The 21,302-nt window shown below is 42.6% G+C and overlaps 1 protein-coding gene across 5 annotated transcripts in view; it reads right to left on the bottom strand.

The window, feature by feature from the left end:
- dock3 (dedicator of cytokinesis 3) overlaps positions 1-21,302 on the bottom strand; it is a 1,878,236-nt gene that overhangs the window by 1,447,736 nt on the left and 409,198 nt on the right. For all 5 annotated transcript variants that reach the window (XM_070895785.1, XM_070895788.1, XM_070895786.1 and 2 more), the window contains exon 2: positions 12,165-12,248. In XM_070895785.1, coding sequence (XP_070751886.1) covers positions 12,165-12,248 — 84 coding nt within the window. The remainder of the gene's footprint in view (positions 1-12,164; positions 12,249-21,302) is intronic.

Genomic DNA, 21,302 nt, shown 5'->3' with positions numbered 1-21,302 from the left:
TTTTCAGAATGGCAGGCAGTGACTAGTGGGGTACCGCAAGGTTCTGTGCTGGGGCCCCAGCTGTTTACATTGTACATTAATGATTTAGACGAGGGGATTAAATGTAGTATCTCCAAATTTGCGGATGACACTAAGTTGGGTGGCAGTGTGAGCTGCGAGGGGGATGCTATGAGGCTGCAGAGTGACTTGGATAGGTTAGGTGAGTGGGCAAATGCATGGCAGATGAAGTATAATGTGGATAAATGTGAGGTTATCCACTTTGGTGGTAAAAACAGAGAGACAGACTATTATCTGAATGGTGACAGATTAGGAAAAGGGAAGGTACAACGAGACCTGGGTGTCAGGTACATCAGTCATTGAAGGTTGGCATGCAGGTACAGCAGGCGGTTAAGAAAGCAAATGGCATGTTGGCCTTCATAGCGAGGGGATTTGAGTACAGGGGCAGGGAGGTGTTGCTACAGTTGTACAGGGCCTTGGTGAGGCCACACCTGGAGTATTGTGTACAATTTTGGTCTCCTAACTTGAGGAAGGACATTCTTGCTATTGAGGGAGTGCAGCGAAGATTCACCAGACTGATTCCCGGGATGGTGGGACTGACCTATCAAGAAAGACTGGATCAACTGGGCTTGTATTCACTGGAGTTCAGAAGAATGAGAGGGGACCTCATAGAAACGTTTAAAATTCTGACGGGTTTAGACAGGTTAGATGCAGGAAGAATGTTCCCAATGTTGGGGAAGTCCAGAACCAGGGGACACAGTCTAAGGATAAGGGGTAAGCCATTTAGGACCGAGATGAGGAGAGACTTCCTCACCCAGAGAGTGGTGAACCTGTGGAATTCTCTGCTACAGAAAGTGGTTGGGGCCAATTCACTAAATATATTCAAAAGGGAGTTAGATGAAGTCCTTACTACTCGGGGGATCAAGGGGTATGGCGAGAAAGCAGGAAGGGGGTACTGAAGTTTCATGTTCAGCCATGAACTCATTGAATGGCGATGCAAGCTAGAAGGGCTGAATGGCCTGCTCCTGCACCTATTTTCTATGTTTCTATGTTTCTATAAAACCATGTTGACTCTGCTTAATTGTATTATCATTTTCTAAATATCTTGCTACTACTTCCTTAATAATAGATTCCAGCATTTTCCCAATGACAGATGTTAGGCTAACTGGCCTATAGTTTCTTGCTATCTGTTTCCCTTCTTTTTTGACTCGGGGCATTACATTTGCAGTTTTCTCATCCACTGGGACCTTTCCAGAATCGAAGGAATTTTGGAAGATTACAACCAATGCATCCTTCTTCGTAGGCAGTCCCCTGTAATCGAGGATGAATTGCTCCACACTAAAATGAGTTCTAAGGTGACTGATGAGACCAATGTGGGATCTACAGTCTCTGTCGCAGGTGGGGCAGATGGTGGTTGGAGGGACGGGTAGGTGGGGTGCTTGATTTGTCGTATCCTTCTTCTGCTGTTTCTACTTGGCTTCCGTGTGCTCCTGCCGAAGGGACTCAAGGTGTTCAGCGCCTTCACGGATGCTTCTCCTCCACTTTGAGCCAGGTCTTAGGCCAGGGATTCCCAAGAGTCAGTGGGGATGTTACATTTTTTCAAGGATACTTTGAGAGTGTCCTTGAAGCTTTTCTCTACCCTCCTGGGTTTCGCCTGCCGTGATGTAGCTCAGAGTAGAGTGCTTGTTTCAGGAGTCTAGTATCGGACATGAGACAATGTGGCCCATCCATTGGAGCTGATCGAGCATGGTCAATGCCTCGATGCTGGGGATGTTGACCTGAGAGAGAATGCTGATGTCGGTGCACCTATGCTGCCAATGAATTTGCAGGATTTTGCGGAGGCAGCGTTGGTGGTACTTCTCCACTGCTTTGCGGTGCCTACATAGTCCATGTATATGAGATATAGTCCATGTCTCTGAAGCATATAGGAGGTCGGGTATCACTACTACTCTGTAGACCATGAGGTTGGTGCACGGTTTGAGATCCTGCTCTTCAAACACTTTTCCTCAGGTGACCGAAGGCTGCACTGGCACACTGAAGGCAGTGTTGGACTTCGTCACCGATGTCTGTCCTTGCTGACAGTAGGCTCCCAAGGTATGGGAAGTGGTCTACATCGTCCAAGGTCTCGTCATGGATCTTGATAATCGGGGAGCAGTACTGTGTGGCGGGGGCAGGTTGGTAGAGGACCTTTGTCTAACTGATGTTCAATATAAGGACCAGACTCTCGTACACTTCAGTGAAGGTGTCAACAATGGTTTGGAGTTCGGACTCTGAGTGTTAACAAACACAAGAGTCATCTGCATATTGTAATTCAATGACAGAGGTTGGAACAACCTTGGATCTGGATTTGAGGCATCGGAGGTTGGACAATTTCCTGCTTGTCCTGTAGATTAACTCCACTCCAGCGGGGAGCTTGTTAAAGGTGAGATGAAGCATTGCAGTGAGGAAGATTGAGAAGAGCATTGGTGCGATGACACAGCCTTGCTTGACCCCGGTCTGCACTTGTATTGGGTCTGTGGTGGATCCGTTGGTAAGAATCACGGCTTGCATGTCATCGTGAAGCAGGCGGAGAATGGTGACAAATTTTTGAGGACAGCCAAATTTGAGAAGGACACCCCATATTCCCTCACGGTTGACAGAGTTGAAAGCCTTTGTGAGATCAATGAACATGTACAGAGGTTGATGCTGCTCCCTACATTTTTCTTGGATTTGTCGTGTGGTGAAGATCATGTCCGTTGAGCCCCTTAGTGTGTGGAATCTGAGAGGAACTCTTCAGCCATTGGGAGGAGATGATTGAGCAGGATTCTTGCAATGATTTTCCCTGCGGCAGATAGCAGGGAAACTCCTCTGAAATTCTCTGCAGCTACTTCTTTTAAGATCCTAGGATGCAGGCCATCAGGTCCAGGGGACTTGTCAGCCTTTAGTTTGCCTCGTATCTTTTCTCTAATGATGATGATTGTTTTAATTCTCTCCCTCCCTTTTGTCCCCTGATTTTCTACTATTATTGGGACGCTGTTAGTGTCTTCTATCATGAAGACAGATACAAAATATTTGTTCAAAGTCTCTGCCATTTCCTTGTTTCCTGTTTCCCTGCTATTTCCTTGTTTCCATTATTAATTCCCAGTCTCATCCTCTAATGGACCAACATTTACTTTAGCTCCTCTCTTCCTTTTTATATACTTGTAGAAGTTCTTACTGTCTTTTTTTATATTTTTTGCTAGTTAACTCATTAATCTATTTTCTCCCCCCTTTATTATTTTTTTCATCATCCTTTGCTGGCCTTCCACTAATCTTCGCAACATTGTATGCCTTTTCTTTCAGTTTGATACCATCCTTAACTTCCTTAGTTAGCCACGGATGGTTTGTCCTTCTCCTAGAATCTTTCTTTCTCAATTGAATATATCTTTGTTGAGAATTATGAAATATCTCCTTAAATGTCTGCCATTGCTTATCTACCATCTTACTGTTTAATCTATTTTCCCAGTCCACTTTAGTCAATTTTGTCTTCATACCTTTGTAATTGCCTTTATTTAGGTTTAAGACACTAGTTTCAGACCCAAGTTTCTCACCCTCAAACGGAATGTGAAATTCTATCATATTATGATCACTCTTCCCTAAGGATCCGTTACTATGAGATCATTAATTAATCCTGTCTCATTACACATTACCAGTTCTAAAATAGCCTGTTCCCTGGTGGATTCTGAGAAACTGTCCCTAATACACTCTATGAACTCGTCCTCAAGGCTACCTTTGCCAATTTGATTTGTCCAATCTATATGAAGATTAAAGTCGCTCACAATTATTGCAATAATCCTTATTTAATAGATTTCAACAAAAGGTTGAAATCAGTGTTTGAAAGTTAATTTTCCACCATTTTCTATTTTTTTTTAAACCAACCAATTTTCTCTACTCCCTTCGCAAAGGGGAGTTATTGGATGCCCTCCTGTATCTCGTCGAAATGGGCATTATTCACCCTGTGAGCCTTGGCTGTGAATGTGTGCAGATTGTTTGTATACTACTTTTTAATTTGATCTGGTCTTCACCAAACTTTCACACACTTAAACTTCCAGCAGGAGTTGTTGGATAGTGGTTAGGAGCAACAAATCTGCTGATTCCTCCCATTCATATTCCAGAGGTGCAGAGATTAACCACGTTAGCATAGACTAGGGACTGAACTAAATTTGGGATCATCCTGATCTGTATGATGCAGCTATTCCCTGTGCTGTCAAGCAAACCCATAATTTGCTACTTTAAGGAAAATCTTCCAGCACAGGCACAATGGGCGCCATGGCCTCCTTCTGTGCTGTATCATTCTATGATTCTACAATGACAAAAAACATTACACAGACATAAGTTGATGCTCTCCACCCCAAGTAAGCATGCATCAAAGAATCACAGCTAAATGATCCAAGCATGATAGTTTGAGCCTTTGGGCATTTGGGAATAGCTTTAGAAAGTGAACCATTTACCAAAGACAGAAAATCTCCGACTCGTGCATTAGATTTCGTATACAGCTAAACCTGCAAATCTGTTTACTTTGATTTGGCCTGACAGAACATAAATATTTTTGTCCAAATGTAATAAATCAATTGTCAAACTGCAATTGGAATGTTAAGAAAGTGAACAGAATAAGCAGGGATTTATATATAAGGTTATATCAATACTCTTTCTGAATAGGGTTAAGATTGTGGATAAAAGAGTTTCATGGAATTTGTACTGAATTATAAGTTTCATCCTGTGGATGATAATGCGTCCTTCATTACCCTAACCCTTAAACATTTAAACTAGGCTTCCTGAGCCCTTGAGATCCGAGTCCCTATGGAGTCTGTTATGTATTTAACCTCTTGCAACCTGTATCACACTACCACCAGAGGGCCTACTTGTTGGAGTCCCAACGGATCCCAGCATCCCTTGGGGGCACCGTATATAAGCAGGCCACCCACGAGGTACCTGCACTCTGGAGTCTTATTAAAGGAGCTAAGGTCACACTTGCTCATTGTACACAGTGCTTAATTTCATCCTTTATTATGAACGCATCAAATGGCGACGAGGTAACGAACAACCGCGCGAAAATGCAAAGAACAGTTGGTATCCTGGAGAAGTTCTCAGAAAGGGATGATTGGGAGGCCTTCGTGGAGAGACTCGACCAATACTTCATGACCAACGAGCTGGAAGGGGACGAGAATGCTGCCAAACGAAGAGAGATCCTCCTGTCTGTGGGGAAACAACCTATAGCCTCATAAAAAATCTCCTAGCTCCAGTAAAACCAACAGCTAAATCCTATGAAGAGTTGTGTACGCTGGTCCGGGAGCACCTAAATCCTAAGGAAAGCGTTTTGATGGCGAGATAGCGATTCTCGACATGACAACGGTCGGAGGGTCAGGAAGTGGTGAGCCATGTCGCCGAACTAAGGCGCCTTGCAGGACACTGCAAATTTGGTGGGTTTCTAGAACAAATGCTTAGAGACTTTTTTTGTACTGGGCATTAGCTATGAGGTAATCCTTCGCAAACTGTTGACTGTTGAAACTCCGAATCTAAGTAAAGCCATAACGACAGCCCAGGCATTTATGTCCACCAGCGACACCACCAAACAGATTTCGCTGAGTAAAGAAGTTTCGGCCAGTACTGTGCACAAAGTAACGTCGTTTTTGAGCAGGAATATACATGGCAGAACGTACATGCTGGCTGCTGCTGCATGACCTCGGATGACTCAGAGTCCACCATTTATCGTTAATGCGAGGCAGTTAACACCTTGTTGGCGCTGTGGAGGTGATCATTGGCCCCATCAATGCCGCTTCAAGCACTGTGCGTGCAACGGTTGCAGAACAATGGGACACCTCCAGCGAATGTGCAGGCGAGCTGCAAACCCTGCAAACCACCACGTTGCAGAGGAAGATCGATCCACTGTGGATCAGGCTGAATTGGAGACTCGTACCGAGGAGGCAGAAGTGTACAGGGTACACACATTCACCACGAAATGTCCATCAATAATGTTGAAAGTTGAACTGAACGGAATTCCAGTATCGATGGAACTGGACATGGGTGCAAGTCAGTCCATAAGGAGTAAAAAGACGTTCGACAGACTGATAGGGCAACAAGGCACACAGGCCCAAGCTCAGTCCCATTCACACCAAACTAAGGACTTATACCAAGGAACTAATCCCTGTAATTGGCAGTGAAGAAGTCAAAGTCTCCTATGATGGAGCAGTACACGAACTCCCGCTGTGGATCATGCCAAGGGATGGCCCCACATTGTTTGGCAGAAGCTGGCTGGGAAAAATCCGCTGGAACTGGGACGACATTCGAGCGCTTTCGTCTGTCGATGACGCCTCATGTGCTCAGGTTCTGAGCAGGTTTACATTGTTGTTCGAGCCAGGCATTGGAAGCTTCTCGGGGCAAAAGTGCAGATCCATTTGGTTCCCGGTACGCAACCCATCCACCACAAAATATGGGTGGTAAGATATATGATGCGTGAGAAAGTGGAAATTGAGCTGGACAGCGAGAAGGCATCATCACGCCGGAATTCAACAAGTGGGCCAGTCCGATTGTCTCGGTACTTAAAGAGGATGGCACGGTCAGAATTTGTGGGGACTATAAAGTAACGATTAACCGTTTTTCGCGACAGGACCAGTACCCGCTACCCAAGGCAAACGACCTATTTGCGACCCTGGCTGGAGGGAAGATGTTCACCGACCTGGACCTGACCTCGGCCTACATGACGCAGGAGCTGGAGGAGTCTTCGAAAGGCCTCACCTGCATCAACATGCACAAAAGTCTGTTCATCTATAACAGATGCCCGTTGGGGATTCAGTCGGCCGCCGCAATCTTCCAATGGAACAGGGAGAGCCTGCTAAAGTCGGTTGCTCACACTGTGGTTTTCCAGGACGACATACAGGTTACAGGTCGGGACACCATTGAGCACTTGAAGAGTCTGGAAGAAGTTCTTAGTCGGTTGGATCGTGTGGGGCTCAGGTTGAAATGCTCGCAGTGTGTTTTCCTGGCGCAGGAGGTCGAGTTCTTGGGAAGAAGAATCGCAGCAGATGGCATCAGACCCACCAATGCCAAGATGGAGGCCATCAAGAACACGCCAAGACACAGAATGTGACAGAGCTGAGGTCGTTCCTGGGACTCCTTAACTATTTTGGTAATTTCCTATGGGTTAAGCACCCTGCTAGAACCTCTACATGCGCTACTGCACAAGGGAGAGACTGGGTATGGGGGAATTCACAAGAGGCTGCCTTTCAGAAAGCCAGGAATCTGTTGTGTTCAAACAAACTGCTTGTCCTGTATAACCCTTGTAAACGATTAGTGCTAGCTTGCGATGCGTCGTCATACGGGGTCAGGTGTGTGTTACAACAGGCTAACAAATCGGGGATTTTGCAACCGGTTGCTTAGGCGTCCAGGAGTTTGTCCAAGGCCGAAAGGGCCTACAGCATGATTGAAAAAGAGGCTCTGGCGTGTGTTTAAGGGGTAAAGAAAATGCACCAGTACTTATTTGGCCTCAAGTTTGAGCTTGAAACAGACCACAAGCCGCTCATATCGCTGTTCTCTGATAGCAAAGAGATTAACACCAGTGCCTCTGCCCACATCCAAAGATGGGCGTTCACGCTGTCGGCATACAACTATGTAATCCGCCACAGACTGGGCACAGAGAACTGCGCTGATGCTCTCAGTCGGCTGCCATTGCCCACCACCGGGGTTGAAATGGCACAGCCTGCGCACTTGCTCATGGTAATGGATGTATTCGAAAATGAAAAGTCCCACGTTACGGCCCGCCAGATCAGGATCTGGATCAGCCAAAATCCTTTACTGTATAATGGTGTGAATTTTTGTGTGTCTGAATAAAAGCTACAGTTAAAGAAAAAAATTAACTGCAATTGTCATGATCTTTTTTCTCTTATGTGACCCACTGCTCAGATTGACACACTCCCAGAATAAGATTTTTTTTAATAGTCTTGTGTATACCCTGCATTTCCTGTAAAGCATCATACCTCAGCATATCCTCCAACTCACTGTGAGCAAAGCTTGGAACATCTGCATGTATGTCAATCTATCTATATTACAAGAGGAATTGCATGCCAGTATGTCAACAAATATAAACACTGTAGAAATCTGATGAGCTTGTGGACTCTGATGTGTTCATAATAAAGGATGAAACTGAGCACTGTGTACAATGAGCAAGTGTAACCTTAGCACCTTTAATAAGACTCCAGAGTGCAGGTGGCCTGCTTATATACAGTGCTCCCAAAGGATGCTAGGATCCCTTGGGACTCCAACAGATAGGCCCTCTGGTGGTAGTGTGATACAGGTTGCAAGGGGTTAAATACATAACATCACTCCCCCGTAAAGTCAATAGTACACTTATTTACAAGGTGAGAAGATCTGGGTGGGGCTTTTCGCTCCCTTGTCGATCGTCTCGGTACAAATGTGGGTGTGGGTGTGGGTGTGGGTGAGTTGGTTGGTTCTTCACTGGGCTGCTGGGCAGCTGGCCTTGCTGGGCTGCTGGGGATGGTTTTGGTTTCGCGGTCAACCATGATGTCGGTTGCCACTTGTGTGTGTGTTGGAAGGTCAAAGTTGGTGCTGTATTCTTCGGGTTGTTCGTAGCTGTTGGTGAATCGCAATTTGATTTGGTCCAAATGTTTTCTGCATGTTAGTCCATTGGCTAATTTGACCTGAAACACCCTACTCCCCTCTTTGGCAATGACCGTGCTAGTGAGCCATTTGGGACTATGTCCATAATTGAGTACAAACACAAGGTCCTTGACCTCAATATCACGTGACAAATTTGCGTGGTCATGGTATACACTTTGTTGCTGCTGCCTGCTCTCCACGTGATCATGGAGATCAGGGTGGACAAGAGAGAACCTTGTTTTGAGCGCTCTTTTCATGAGCAGCTCGGCTGGGGGAACCCCAGTGAGTGAGTGGGGTCTGGTGCGGTAGCTGAGCAGCATTCGGGATAGTCAGGTCTGGAGGGAGCCTTCCGACATGCGTTTCAAGCTTTGCTTGATGGTCTGAACTTCCACTTTCTGCCTGGCCGTTGGATGAGGGCTTGAACGGGGCAGATGTGACGTGCTTGATCCCATTGCGGGTCATGAATTCCTTGAATTCAGCACTGGTGAAACACTAACCATTGTCGCTGACTAGGACATCAGGCAGGCCATGCGTGGCAAACATGGCTCGTAGGCTTTCAACAATGGCCATGGACATGCTTACAGGAATTATTGTACATTCAATCCATTTTGAGTAAGCATCCATGACATTTTGCCTAGAACTGGGCCCACATAGTCCACGTGGATCCTCGACCACGATTTGAAGGGCTACGACCACAAACTTAGTGGTGCCTCTCGGGGTGCATTGCTCAGCTGAGAGCAAGTGTTGCACTGGCGCACGCATGAGTCTAAATCTGAGTCGATGCCGGGCCACCACACATGGGATCTGACTTTCATCATTACAATGCCCAGGTGGGTGCTGTGCAGTTCACAAATGAACGTATCTCTGCCTTTCTTGGGCAAGACATAGAAGCATAGAAACATAGAAAATAGGTGCAGGAGTAGGCCATTCGGCCCTTCGAGCCTGCACCGCCATTCAATGAATTCATGGCTGAACATGAAACTTCAGTACCCCATTCCTGCTTTCTAGCCATACCCCTTGATCCCCCTAGTAGTAAGGACTACATCTAACTCCTTTTTGAATATATTTAGTGAATTGGCCTCAACAACTTTCTGTGGTAGAGAATTCCACAGATTCACTACTCTCTGGGTGAAGAAGTTTCTCCTCATCTTGGTCCTAAATGGCTTACCCCTTATCCTTAGACTGTGACCCCTGGTTCTGGACTTCCCCAACATTGGGAACATTCTTCCTGCATCTAACCTGTCTAAACCCGTCAGAATTTTAAACGTTTTTATGAGATCCCTTCTCATTCTTCTGAACTCAAGTGAATACAAGCCCAGTTGATCCAGTCTTTCTTGAGATGTCAGTCCTGCCATCCCGGGAATCAGTCTGGTGAACCTTCGCTGCACTCCCTCAATAGCAAGAATGTCCTTCCTCAAGTTAGGAGACCAAAACTGTACACAATACTCCAGGGTGTGGCCTCACCAAGGCCCTGTACAACTGTAGTAACACCTCCCTGCCCCTGTACTCAAATCCCCTCGATATGAAGGCCAACATGCCATTTGCTTTCTTAACCGCCTGCTGCACCTGCATGCCAATCTTCAATGACTGATGTACCATGACACCCAGGTTTTGTTGCACCTCCCCTTCTTGCTAGTTGTGTTGAGAATAAAGACAGAATGTATGACTCTAAAATGGAGTCTGCATTTTGTCAACGCAATCTGGTCCAATTTCTATTGCCCTCTAATTCCACTTCACCCAAAGACTACACTGGTCTTGACTTCCTGTGTGCAATACACATGAACTATGATTCTATGACAAAGACTTCTGCAGTCCTGTTACATTTTTGCGCTCTAGCCAATGCTTCCGATTGTATTCTATTTCAATAATCAATTCTTTCTACATATTAAATTGATTCTTCCTTAAATACTTACATTTTTGCCTGTAAGTTTCAATTGTTAAGTAATACGCAACAATAGTTCATACTGCCTGCTGCAGTGACACAAGAAATCACCCTGAATATCTTTATCACCCAGTAATTATGAACTTGCCCACATATTTTTGTCCCATTTATTATAACAAGCCAGCAACTCAAAACTCCAAATAGAACCATCAATAGAATCTGCTCCTTTAAAATTTGGAATCAATTCAATTTAACAAAATTATGGGCCAAGTGCCCCATTACCTCACCTTTTGGACTTGCTGTTGATTAATTTCTCTACCAGTTGAAGTTAATTCTTTTTCTCCTCAGCCTCAGACTGGCAAAATTTGTCCTTCTTTGCGGCATCGAGCTCACATTGTTGCTTCTCCCCCTGCAGTTTGTGTCGCTCTTCTTCCCAGCTGTGTTGCTGTTGTTCTCTCTCTAGCAAAAGCTCTTGTTCTCGTAACTGAAACTCTCACTCTTAAATTGTAGTATAGTGCCTTAATTAAAACTGTTTAAAATTGTATGTGCCTGAATACGCCCGCTGATTTCTAGAACAATCAAAGCTGCTTTTAGTGCACATTAATCGATTGCTGTGCACCAGAAGTATCTCTGATTGGTCCAACTTCCAGTTTTAGAAATCAGCAGGAATTCAAATATCCTGTGCTACACTGAGATCACCCTGTGCAAAGCTGCATCAGTGCACACCTTTTCTTTGAATTTAAATTTAACTTTGCTCAGTTTCTTTAAAATATATAGAAGTTGCTTGGCTTTAGAGGCTGATTTACAGATAAACCCTCTGAAATCAAATACAGATTGCACAAATTGTGATGGGTAAACAAGCTCATCCTGCTCACTGAGATAAGCCATCAAGTGTTCTTTATGTTCAAATTTATTCAGTAGTGTAGTACTGGTACTGTACTATTTATGTTGCTTTCTGTCTTAAACAATTGGTAACTTTAGGAGAGAAAATAAAACCCTTTTATTTGATGCAAAAATATTGTTTTTTTTAAGAAAAAGGGGATCTGCATGGGGCATGAGCCTCTGAAGGGGACTCAACAAATAAAAAATGTTGGGAACCTCTGGTTCAGACGCATTTCCAAAGCAAATTAGAAGCTTAAATTAGAAAACTGCAAAGAATTGCAGAGAGGTGGTAATGGACTAGAAGGCTATCACATAATCTTAAGATTCTGAACCTCCAAATGATCCTTACATTAGTAGCATGGGGTTGATGTTGTCACTAAGAGCACACACACTGACTTAATTATGGCCAGTGTGTGGAGGCATGTGCCTAGGCATAACTAACAGACCATAACTCAATCTACAACTTGAGGGGACAAGCCTTAGACATTTGAGCTTTACTCTCATGGTTTGATGACATTATAATCTTGGAAACATGCATGTCATGTTTGATGCAATAAAATCACATTTTTGAAGTGAGAATCAACTGTAAAGGCATTGCGCCATAGATGAAAAGGCAAACATCACCAGAAAAATAAATGTTTGCTGTACAAAGTGAACACTGCTCATTTTTTTAAAGTAAAAGTTCTTACTTTTAAAGGAATAGCATTTTGATATTTTCCAATACAATATACGACAGTTCACAAAAAGGAACATTATTCAGATTCAATCTTACCTTCACATTTTTCCAAGATCTGAACAGTTTCTCCAATTTCCAGCACAAGCCCTTGAGGCACCGAACCACGGAAGCTGCATATCACTGTAAAAAAAGACAGAAAGTAACATTTAGGATTTTCTATGCCATGGACATATGAACAGATTGTTATTCTAACCACAGGGAACAGCTTCCTGCCACCATCCCCACATGAACATTATAGACCTGTATGTTTTTTGCAGGGGAGGAGGTTCTTTCCACCCCCGATCAAAGTCTTTCCAAATCAAGGTACTTTCTGAGCTGCAATGAACAGCTAGGGTCAGTGCAGCTGGCGTTAGTTGTTGAACAGCGCCCTCCCTCCTGGCGAGAAAGCAATTGGCTCTTTGTTGGCTTACCCAAATCACGAATGAGGCCAGTATGGTGATGTGTAGTGTGATTGTTAAAACTTTGTTAATAAACCAACTAGTTCTCAACAGCAATGTGTTGCTATAAGTTCTTAAGCAAAGAACCCATGAAGCAAATACATTACAGCCAGAAACGCTCAACATAGGGAATTATGGGAACAAACCGAGCTGTGCCATTCCACAATGCAGCATGTTAACTGAGCCAAACAAGCATTTCAAACTTAGTGGTTCTGCACAAAAGTGAGCACTTTATTCAAAGAGGGAGATAGCATGTTCTGCATTTCACGTTTTTTGGTTTCTAATACATATACAGATACATCATTAAATTGTTATTTCCTCTTTCTTTGTTTTTTCTTCCTTGTTATTCCAGTTTTTTACTATTTTGCTTCCAGCTAAGCTTGCTTTATAATACTCGTTATAAAACAGATAAAGTGCGACAATTTATGGTTTGTGTTGTTTGAAAATAGTAAGAGGATTGGGCATAGTCAACATGGATTTATGAAAAGGAAATCATGTTTGACATGTTGGGAGTTTTTTGAGGTTGTAACTAGCAGAACAAATAAGGGGGAACCAGTGGATGTGGTGTATTTGGATCTGCAAAATGCATTTGATAAGGTGCCACACATGCGGTTATTAAACAAAATTAGGGCTCATGGGATTGGGGGTAATATACCAGCATGGATTGTGGATTGGTTAACGGACAGAAAACAGAGAGTAGGAATAAACGGATAATTTTCAGGTTGGCACCGTGGGGCACCGCAAGGATCAGTGCTTGGGCCTCAGCTATTCACAAACTATATCGATGATTTGAATGAGGGGGCCAAATGAAATATATCCAAGTTTGTTGATGACACAAAGCTAGGTGAGAACGTAAGTTGTGAGGAAGATGCAAAGATGCTTCAAAGGGATATAGACAGGCTAAGTGAGTGGGCAAGAACATGGCAAATGGAATATAACGTGGAGAAATATGAAGTTATCCACTTTGGTAGAAAAAAATAGAAAAACAGAGTATTTTTTAAACGGTGAGAGATTGGGAAACGTTGGTGTTCAGAGGGACCTGGGTGTCCTTGTACATGAATCACTGAAAGTTAACATACATAGAAACATAGTACCATAGAAAATAGGTGCAAGAGTAGGCCATTCGGCCCTTCGAGCCTACACCACCATGCATGGCTGATCATGCATTTCAGGACCCCATTCCTGCTTTCTCTCCATAGCCTTTGATCACTTTAGCTATGAGGGCCACATCTAACTCCCTTTTGAATATATCTAATGAACTGGTCCCAACAACTTTCTGTGGTAGAGAGTTCCACAAGAAGTTTCTCCTCATCTCGGTCCTAAATGGCTTACCCCTTATCCTTAGACTGTGACCCCTGGTTCTGGACTTTCCCAACGTCGGGAACATTCTTCCTGCATCTAACCTGTCCAATCCTGTCAGAATTTTATATGTTTCTATGAGATCCCCTCTCATTCTTCTAAATTCCATTGAATACAAACCTAGTTGATCCAGTCTTCCTTCATTTGTCAGTCCTGTCATCCCGGGAATCAGTCTGGTGAACTTTCACTGCACTCCCTCAATAGCAAGAATGTCCTTCGTCAGATTAGGAGACCAAAACTGTACACAATATTCAAGGTGTGGACTTACCAAGGTCCTGAACAACTGTAGTAAGACCTCCCTGCTCCTATACTTGAATCCTCTCGCTATGAAGGCCAACATGCCATTTGCCTTCTTCACCACCTGCTGCATCCGAATGCCAATTTTCAATGACTGATGTATCATGACACCCAGGTCTCGTTGCACCTCACCCTTTACCAATCTGTCACCATTCAGACAATAATCAGCCCTCCTGTCTTTACCACCATGTGGATAACCTCACCGAACCTGTCCAAGTCACCCTGCAGCCTCTTAGCATCCTCCTCACAGCTCACACTGCCACCCAGCTTAGTGTCATCTGCAAACTTGGAGATATTACATTCAATTCCTTTGTCTAAATCATTAATGTATATTGTAAATAGCTGGGTGCCCAGCACTGAACCTTGCGGTACCCCACTAGTCACTGCCTGTCATTCTGAAAAGGACCCGTTTATTCCTACTCTCTGCTTCCTGTCTGCCAACCAGTTCTCTATCCATGTCAGTACATTACCCCCAATACCATGTGCTTTAATTTTGCACACTAATCTCTTATGTGGGGCCTCATCAAAAGTCTTTTGAAAGTCTAAATACACCACATCCACTGGCTTCCCTTTGTCCACTCAACTGGTTACATCCTCAAAAAATTCTAGAAGATTTGTCTAGCATGATTTCTCTTTCATAAATCCATGCTGACTTGGACCAATCCTGTCACTGCTTTCCAAATGCGCTCCTATTACATCTTTAATAATTGATTCCAGCATTTTCCCCACCACCAATGTCAGGCTGACTGGTCTATAATTCCCTGTTTTTTCTCTCCCTCCTCTTTTAAAAAGTGTGATTACATTAGCTAACCTCCAGTCCATAGGAATTGATCCAGAGTCTGTCGAATGTTGGAAAATGACCACCAAAGCATCCACTATTTCTAGAGTCACTTCCTTAAGTATTCTGGGATGCAGACTATCGAGCCCTGGGGATTTATCGGCTTTCAATCCCATCAATTTCCCTAACATAATTTGCCGACTAATAAGGATTTCCTTTAGTTCCTCCTTCTCGCTAGACCCTTGTTTCCCCAGTATTTCCGCAAGGTTATTTGTGTCTTCCTTCGTGAAGACAGAACCAAAGTATTTGTTCACTTGGTCTGCCATTTCTTTGTTCCCTATGATGACTTCACCTGATTCTGACTGTAAGGGACCTACATTTGTCTTCACTAATCTTTTTCTCTTCACGTATCAGTAGAAGCTTTTGCAGTCAGTTTTTAATGTTTCCTGCAAGCTTACGCTCATATTCTATTTTTCCCCTCCTAATTAAACCCTTCGTCCTCCTCTGCTGAATTCTAAATTTCTCCCAGTCCTCAGATTTGCTGCTTTTTTCGGCCAATTTATATGCCTCTTCCTTGGATTTAAGACTATCCCGAATTTCCCTTGTAAGCTACGGTTGAGCCACCTTCCCCGTTTTATTTTTACGCCAGACAGAGATGTACAATTAACATGCAGGTACAGCAATTAATTAAGAAAGCAAATGGTATGGTGATCTTTATTACAAGAGGATTTGAGTAGAGTAATTATGTCTTACTGCAATTATATAAGTCCCTGACGAGGTCACACCTGGAGTATTGTGTACAGTTTTGGTCTCCTTACCTAAGGAAGGATATACTTGCCATAAAGGGATTGCAACAAAGGTTCACCAGACTGGGATGGGGGAATTGTCCTGTGAGGAGAGATTGAGTAGCCTATATTTTCTAGGGTTTAGAAGAATGCGCGGTGAGCTAATTGAAACATACAAAATTCTTACAGAGCTTGACAGAGTAGATGCAGGGAGGATGTTCCTGCTGCCTGGGGAGTCTAGAACCAGGGGTCACAGTCTCAGAATAAGAGGTCGGACATTTAGGACTGATATGAGGAGAAATGTCTTCATTCAGAGGGTGGTGAATCTTTGGAACTCTACCCCAGATGGCTGTGGAGGCTCTGTCGTTGAGTATATTCAAGACAGAAATCGACAGATTTTTGGATATTAAGGGAATCAAGGGGATAGTGCAGGAAAGTGGACTTGAGGTATAAGATCGGACATGATCTTATTGAATGGCAGAGTCAAATGGCCTACTCCTGCTTCTTATGTTCTTCTGTTCTTAAAACTATTACAAACATCACTTATGTAACATATAAAACATCGAGTGCACTTCACAAAATATAATTCAGTGTGAAGTGTCGTGTTATCCTGATCCATATAAGGTGCTGCATAAATGCAAGCTCTTTCTTTAAGAGCATAATTAACATCGCTGAACCATCAAGCACTTGCACTTTTACCCTTCTCGAAGCATTAGCAATAATCTCTAATAAATCAACAGTAAAAAGCATAATAGACAAATATCAAATTCGATGAACCGACTAAAATGTAGATGACAATCATAGAAGCATAATTATTTTACAAAACAAATGAGCAACATGGTTATCTTAGATGAAAAAAGCAAGTACAGCACAAAATCATGTTTACATCACCAATGTAGGCAAACAAATTGTGGGTTTAAATCTGCACCTGTGCAATTGCTAAAATATGAAATGACAGCATTCACATACCCCATCATGGGACAGTGGAAGGGCATTTCTCCCTCCATTCCCCCACGACCTGCTAAAATCCAGTCAGTAAGGACGTCATCAATTCGATCAAAAAATAACGTTAAATAACAACAAAGAGCCAAAAGAAGTGAAGCTGCATTGGCCATGTGTGTTCAGAAACATCTTCTTTGGAATGGCAGAGTTCTCATGATGCATTCCCTTTTAGGTCAGGTCTTTGACACACATATACTCTGGCTGAAAGGGCTGGTCTGAAAAAAGTACTCCCAAATAAATACTATATATTAATAAATATGTAACAGAAAAAAACCCTGAAAGTTGAGAATGGTGAGACTAAAATAGAAACATAGAAAATAGAAGTAGTGAGAATGTGTAAAAGGGTTGCGAAAGAATGAGAATGTGTAAAAGGGTTGCGAAAGTGGTAGATGGATAGAGAAGGTGGCAAAAGGATGGAGATAGGGAATCATGGGAAAATAGCTAAAGAAATGTCAAGATGCAGACAACTGCAGAATCAACAGAAAAAAAAAGGGGTTACCAAGAGTTGAAGTTGAGGTTAAACACGGGTCATGAGAAAGACGCAAGGCAGCACAAAGAAAGAAAGCAATCCTAGATAGGAGGGGAGAATAACGTAATGCTTTTTACTGATAAGAGGGAAATAGGTTTTACTGATAAAGAAGAAGAATTTAATGAGGCTATAAACAAGCTGACCTCGGGGCCAGCTCTAATTAGGAGACCTCCTTGCTTGCCATTGGACGTACTCGGGGGGGGGGAGGCAGAAAGGGATTGGATAGACCAAGTGCTAATCAAATGTGTTCTGTTTTGAAAATGTATATCTACTGTGCTTTTCGCGCTGAAAAGGGCTTGTCCAGGGGAAGGTAAACAGGCTCTGATTGAGAGTGTCCCTTTGTCTTGACAAGTCCCGGCCAGAGAATCTTCAATAAAGGTCCTTTATAGAAAAGGCAAGAAGGTGTTCGCGTCAAAATATTCGCTGAAACTGATTGAGAGAAAAAGAATCCGTATTAACATTTGGTGTCAGAAGTGGGATCTCAACGGACGGCTGCCGAAAGCTTGCGAATTAAGAGCCAGACTAGCCTTGGACGAGATGGGAGGAAAGTGGCCACTGGAGTGAGTACCCTTTAAAATACCACTTCAGTTTCCTTCAGTTCCAAAAGTCTGAGGAAAGTTTGGCCACTCGCTGGTTCTCAGGTTGCGTCTGAACGAGATCCAGGTCAATCTGGCGAATGTCTTTTAACTTATGAAATAAGTGTCCAAGTCAGGTACGACGTCGACTTTGTATATCACTTAGTCCGTCTAGGCGCTGATTGGACTTAAATCGCGCGGCGACGCGAACCGTGCAGCGACGCGGAGGGATAGGGAAATAGACAATCGTGCGGCGACGCAAATCGGAAAACCGCGGGGCGACGCGGAAGAAAAGGGAAATTGTGTAAAACTAAATCGCGGGGCGACGCAAGGAATTGTGTAGAACTAAATCGCGGGGCGACGCGAGGAATTGTGTAAGGATAAAAGGAATTGTGTAAGGATAAAATTGGGCAATCATGGATCCAAAAATAGAGCCGGCCAAATAAAAAATTTAATTAATAAGCTTTGTTGAATGAAGAGAGACTTTTGTGAATGTCTGTTTTTGAATGAGAGTACTTGTGTGATTTTTTGACTGCGGAATGAATTTTTACGTTTTCATGTTTTTTTAAAAAGACTGTTTGGAGGAGTGGAGCAGCTGTTTGCTTATTTTAGCTCCACCCACTTCTCCAAACAGAGTGAAAGTTCTTTCAACCCTTTGTAGTGTTGTCCTGTATGTGGGAAGTTTTAAGACATTTTAAGTTAGAAACGCAGGTGTGGATTTATTCGGATGATAAGTTATGGAGCTAGGAAATGCACAAAGGATAGGTCTGTTGAGTAGAAGATAAAAAATACATGGTCACGGTGGTTGAAAAAAAGAATTTATTTGACACGCTCACTTACTTGTCGAAAGAAAACATGCAATAATTGATTACATTGAGTTGAAAGACATAAATTTAGTCTTGGAATGAGATAAAGAATGCCTTTTAAAAAAAGCTTCTAGCTCAAAAAAAAAAGTTTCAAATAAAGATTGAAATTACAAAGTTTGAATTGGGATTTTGAGATATTCAGAGAAGGCACAGCAAAATACTGAGGTGGATTGAAAAAAAAATTATTATCTGATCTCTTAAAGAAAAAAGGAGATATAAAACTAAAAGATTTGGAAACAATCTAGAAATACATTCAGGGAACAGGTCAAACTCCTGGGCGAGCGGCGAGCTATCTGCGAAGGTGTAATGGGGACTTTTGAAAAATGTTTAAAAACAGCAAGCTTTAGCAGTTTAGAAGCATTTTAACGACTGAAACTGGAGCATTTTGAGATAACGAAAAGCAGCCCTCAAAGCCTAATTGCTGGACTCCATTCTAGTTATGGAGAAAAGAAAAAGATAAAATCGCCACTTTGAAAGTAAACAATTGATTTTAAATTAACAAATTTATGGAGTCACGAGCCCGCCGTGTAAAATACAAAACCTAATTTGAAGAAAGGAGATCTGAAAAAAAGATGTAACGTACTAAATAAGTGCTGAAAAAAATGTGTTTGTGATGGAAAAAGACATAACTTACTAAATACTAGTTGATGTTTGCTGTGAAAAAGATATTGGTTTAATTAGGAAAAGGGAAAAAAAATTTGGAAGAGGTAAAAGACACTCTACAGTGATAATGATTTTAAATTACGAGAAAATTTCACTGCAGTTTGAAAAGATTTCCAAAATGGACGTTGTTTATCAAGAAAAGTCCCGAACAGTCTAAACAAGCAGGAGGGTTTTGAAGATAACAAGGAGAAAAGATCTAAGCTATGCGAACTCAGCGCAGAAAAAAAAACTGGGAATTAGAGAATCTTACTGAATTTTAAAATTCTTATAGAAAATGGAACTGGCACGGATGTTTAGATTTTGTGCCGAGAGAGAAATAAAACACAAGATTTGCCCAGTGAACGGGACCGTAAAATAAAACGAAATGTTAGAATGTACACAGCGTGTGTGAAAATTGGATTTCAGTAAACAAAATAGCTATTAAAAATGTGTGGTCTCGTTTTAAATCAATCAAAATAAAATCTTTGGCAATTAGAAGTTAAGAAAACATTGGAGTTTACTCTAAAATGCCGTCTTCCCTGATGAGAAGACTTTTATTATGATGGCTTTACTAATGATTTCTGCTGTTTTAACAGATTCCTAATTTCTAAGCAAGTTTTGGAGGCACAAAGACTTAAAAAAAAAAGAATTTTTCGGATGATTATGTGAAGTCACGTAATGACATCAGGCTTTCTTACAAACCTGTAAAGGAGTTAACCCTTTCCATTGACAGCTGTTTTATACTGGACATTATTAATTTGGATTTATTAATAGAATAAAAAAGACTCACCGAACAGAGGAAATGGTGCGATAGTCAGAATAAAAATAAAAACAGAACTAGCCTATGTAATAATACTTGCCTGATACAAATAAAAGATACTCAAACAAAACAAATTCAAGAGTTAAAAGCTAAGATAAATAAGATGGAAGAGATTTTTTTTTTAAAACGGGGCCAGACGGATAGTGCAGTGCGCAGCCATAGCACCATCACCTATGGCAATAGAGCCAAGTGTAGTCTACAAACCCAACCTAACTTTACCTCCGATTTCACAGAGTGACCGCAACATGCATGGATAAAAGATGAGTAGACCAGAACCGAACACCTGGTGAGGACCAGGCTATCTGTTTAAAATTTGCAGATAAAACACTCACCGGCTACTTCGACTCTGGAGACTCAGGATACTGGGGACCTTGAGGCCCACGCAGGCACTGGATAATACAGATGGACGACGAGAGATATAGCACACGCAGGAAAGACACAACTACATGAACTAGCTTTGTTTAATTTGACTGCCGAAATATGCAACCCAGCAGCCAAGGACTGGAGCAAGGACAGAACTTATTTTAACACATGGCTATGTATAGTGTATTAAGTAAGGTTGTAATGCAGCAGGCTGCCGATGCCATGGGCGCCAGTATATTCCAAGGACAGGAGCAAGTTCATAGGACCAAAAGGGGAAGGGTGCAGAAATCCAACTGGACGTAATTTCAGTTCTAGAAGCTCATGCCTGGGCGGACGAAGCTGCAAACAAGCAGCCAAATCCACCCGCAAGAACAGAAGGGTGGGAGGGGGCTAGTAATAAAAGAATCTAAAGAAAGGATATCATTTGGGGTGCGTCAGCGACTACTTATCCTAAACCTAATGGATATCATTTTTCCTAGCTTTTGTGGAAATGAAACTATAAGTCTATACCAGAACCTGGCACAACGGATCCTCGAAGGCCCGGAACCCACTACCCTGAGATTTAATGTCAGAAATGGAACAGGGCAAAGTCAAAAAAAAAAAGGGGAATACTGGAAACACTAGGCACGGGTTATGCGGCAGGGGTTATGACGATGAATTCCATAGACCTGTAGGCAATATACGACCGGGTTAACAACTTAATGGCGTAGTCTTGAGTGGT

This window comes from Pristiophorus japonicus, chromosome 12 (genome assembly GCF_044704955.1).
Source record: "Pristiophorus japonicus isolate sPriJap1 chromosome 12, sPriJap1.hap1, whole genome shotgun sequence".
NCBI lineage: Eukaryota > Metazoa > Chordata > Chondrichthyes > Pristiophoridae > Pristiophorus > Pristiophorus japonicus.
Note: the sequence above shows the minus strand (reverse complement) of the source record. Positions and strands in the feature narration are given on the sequence as shown.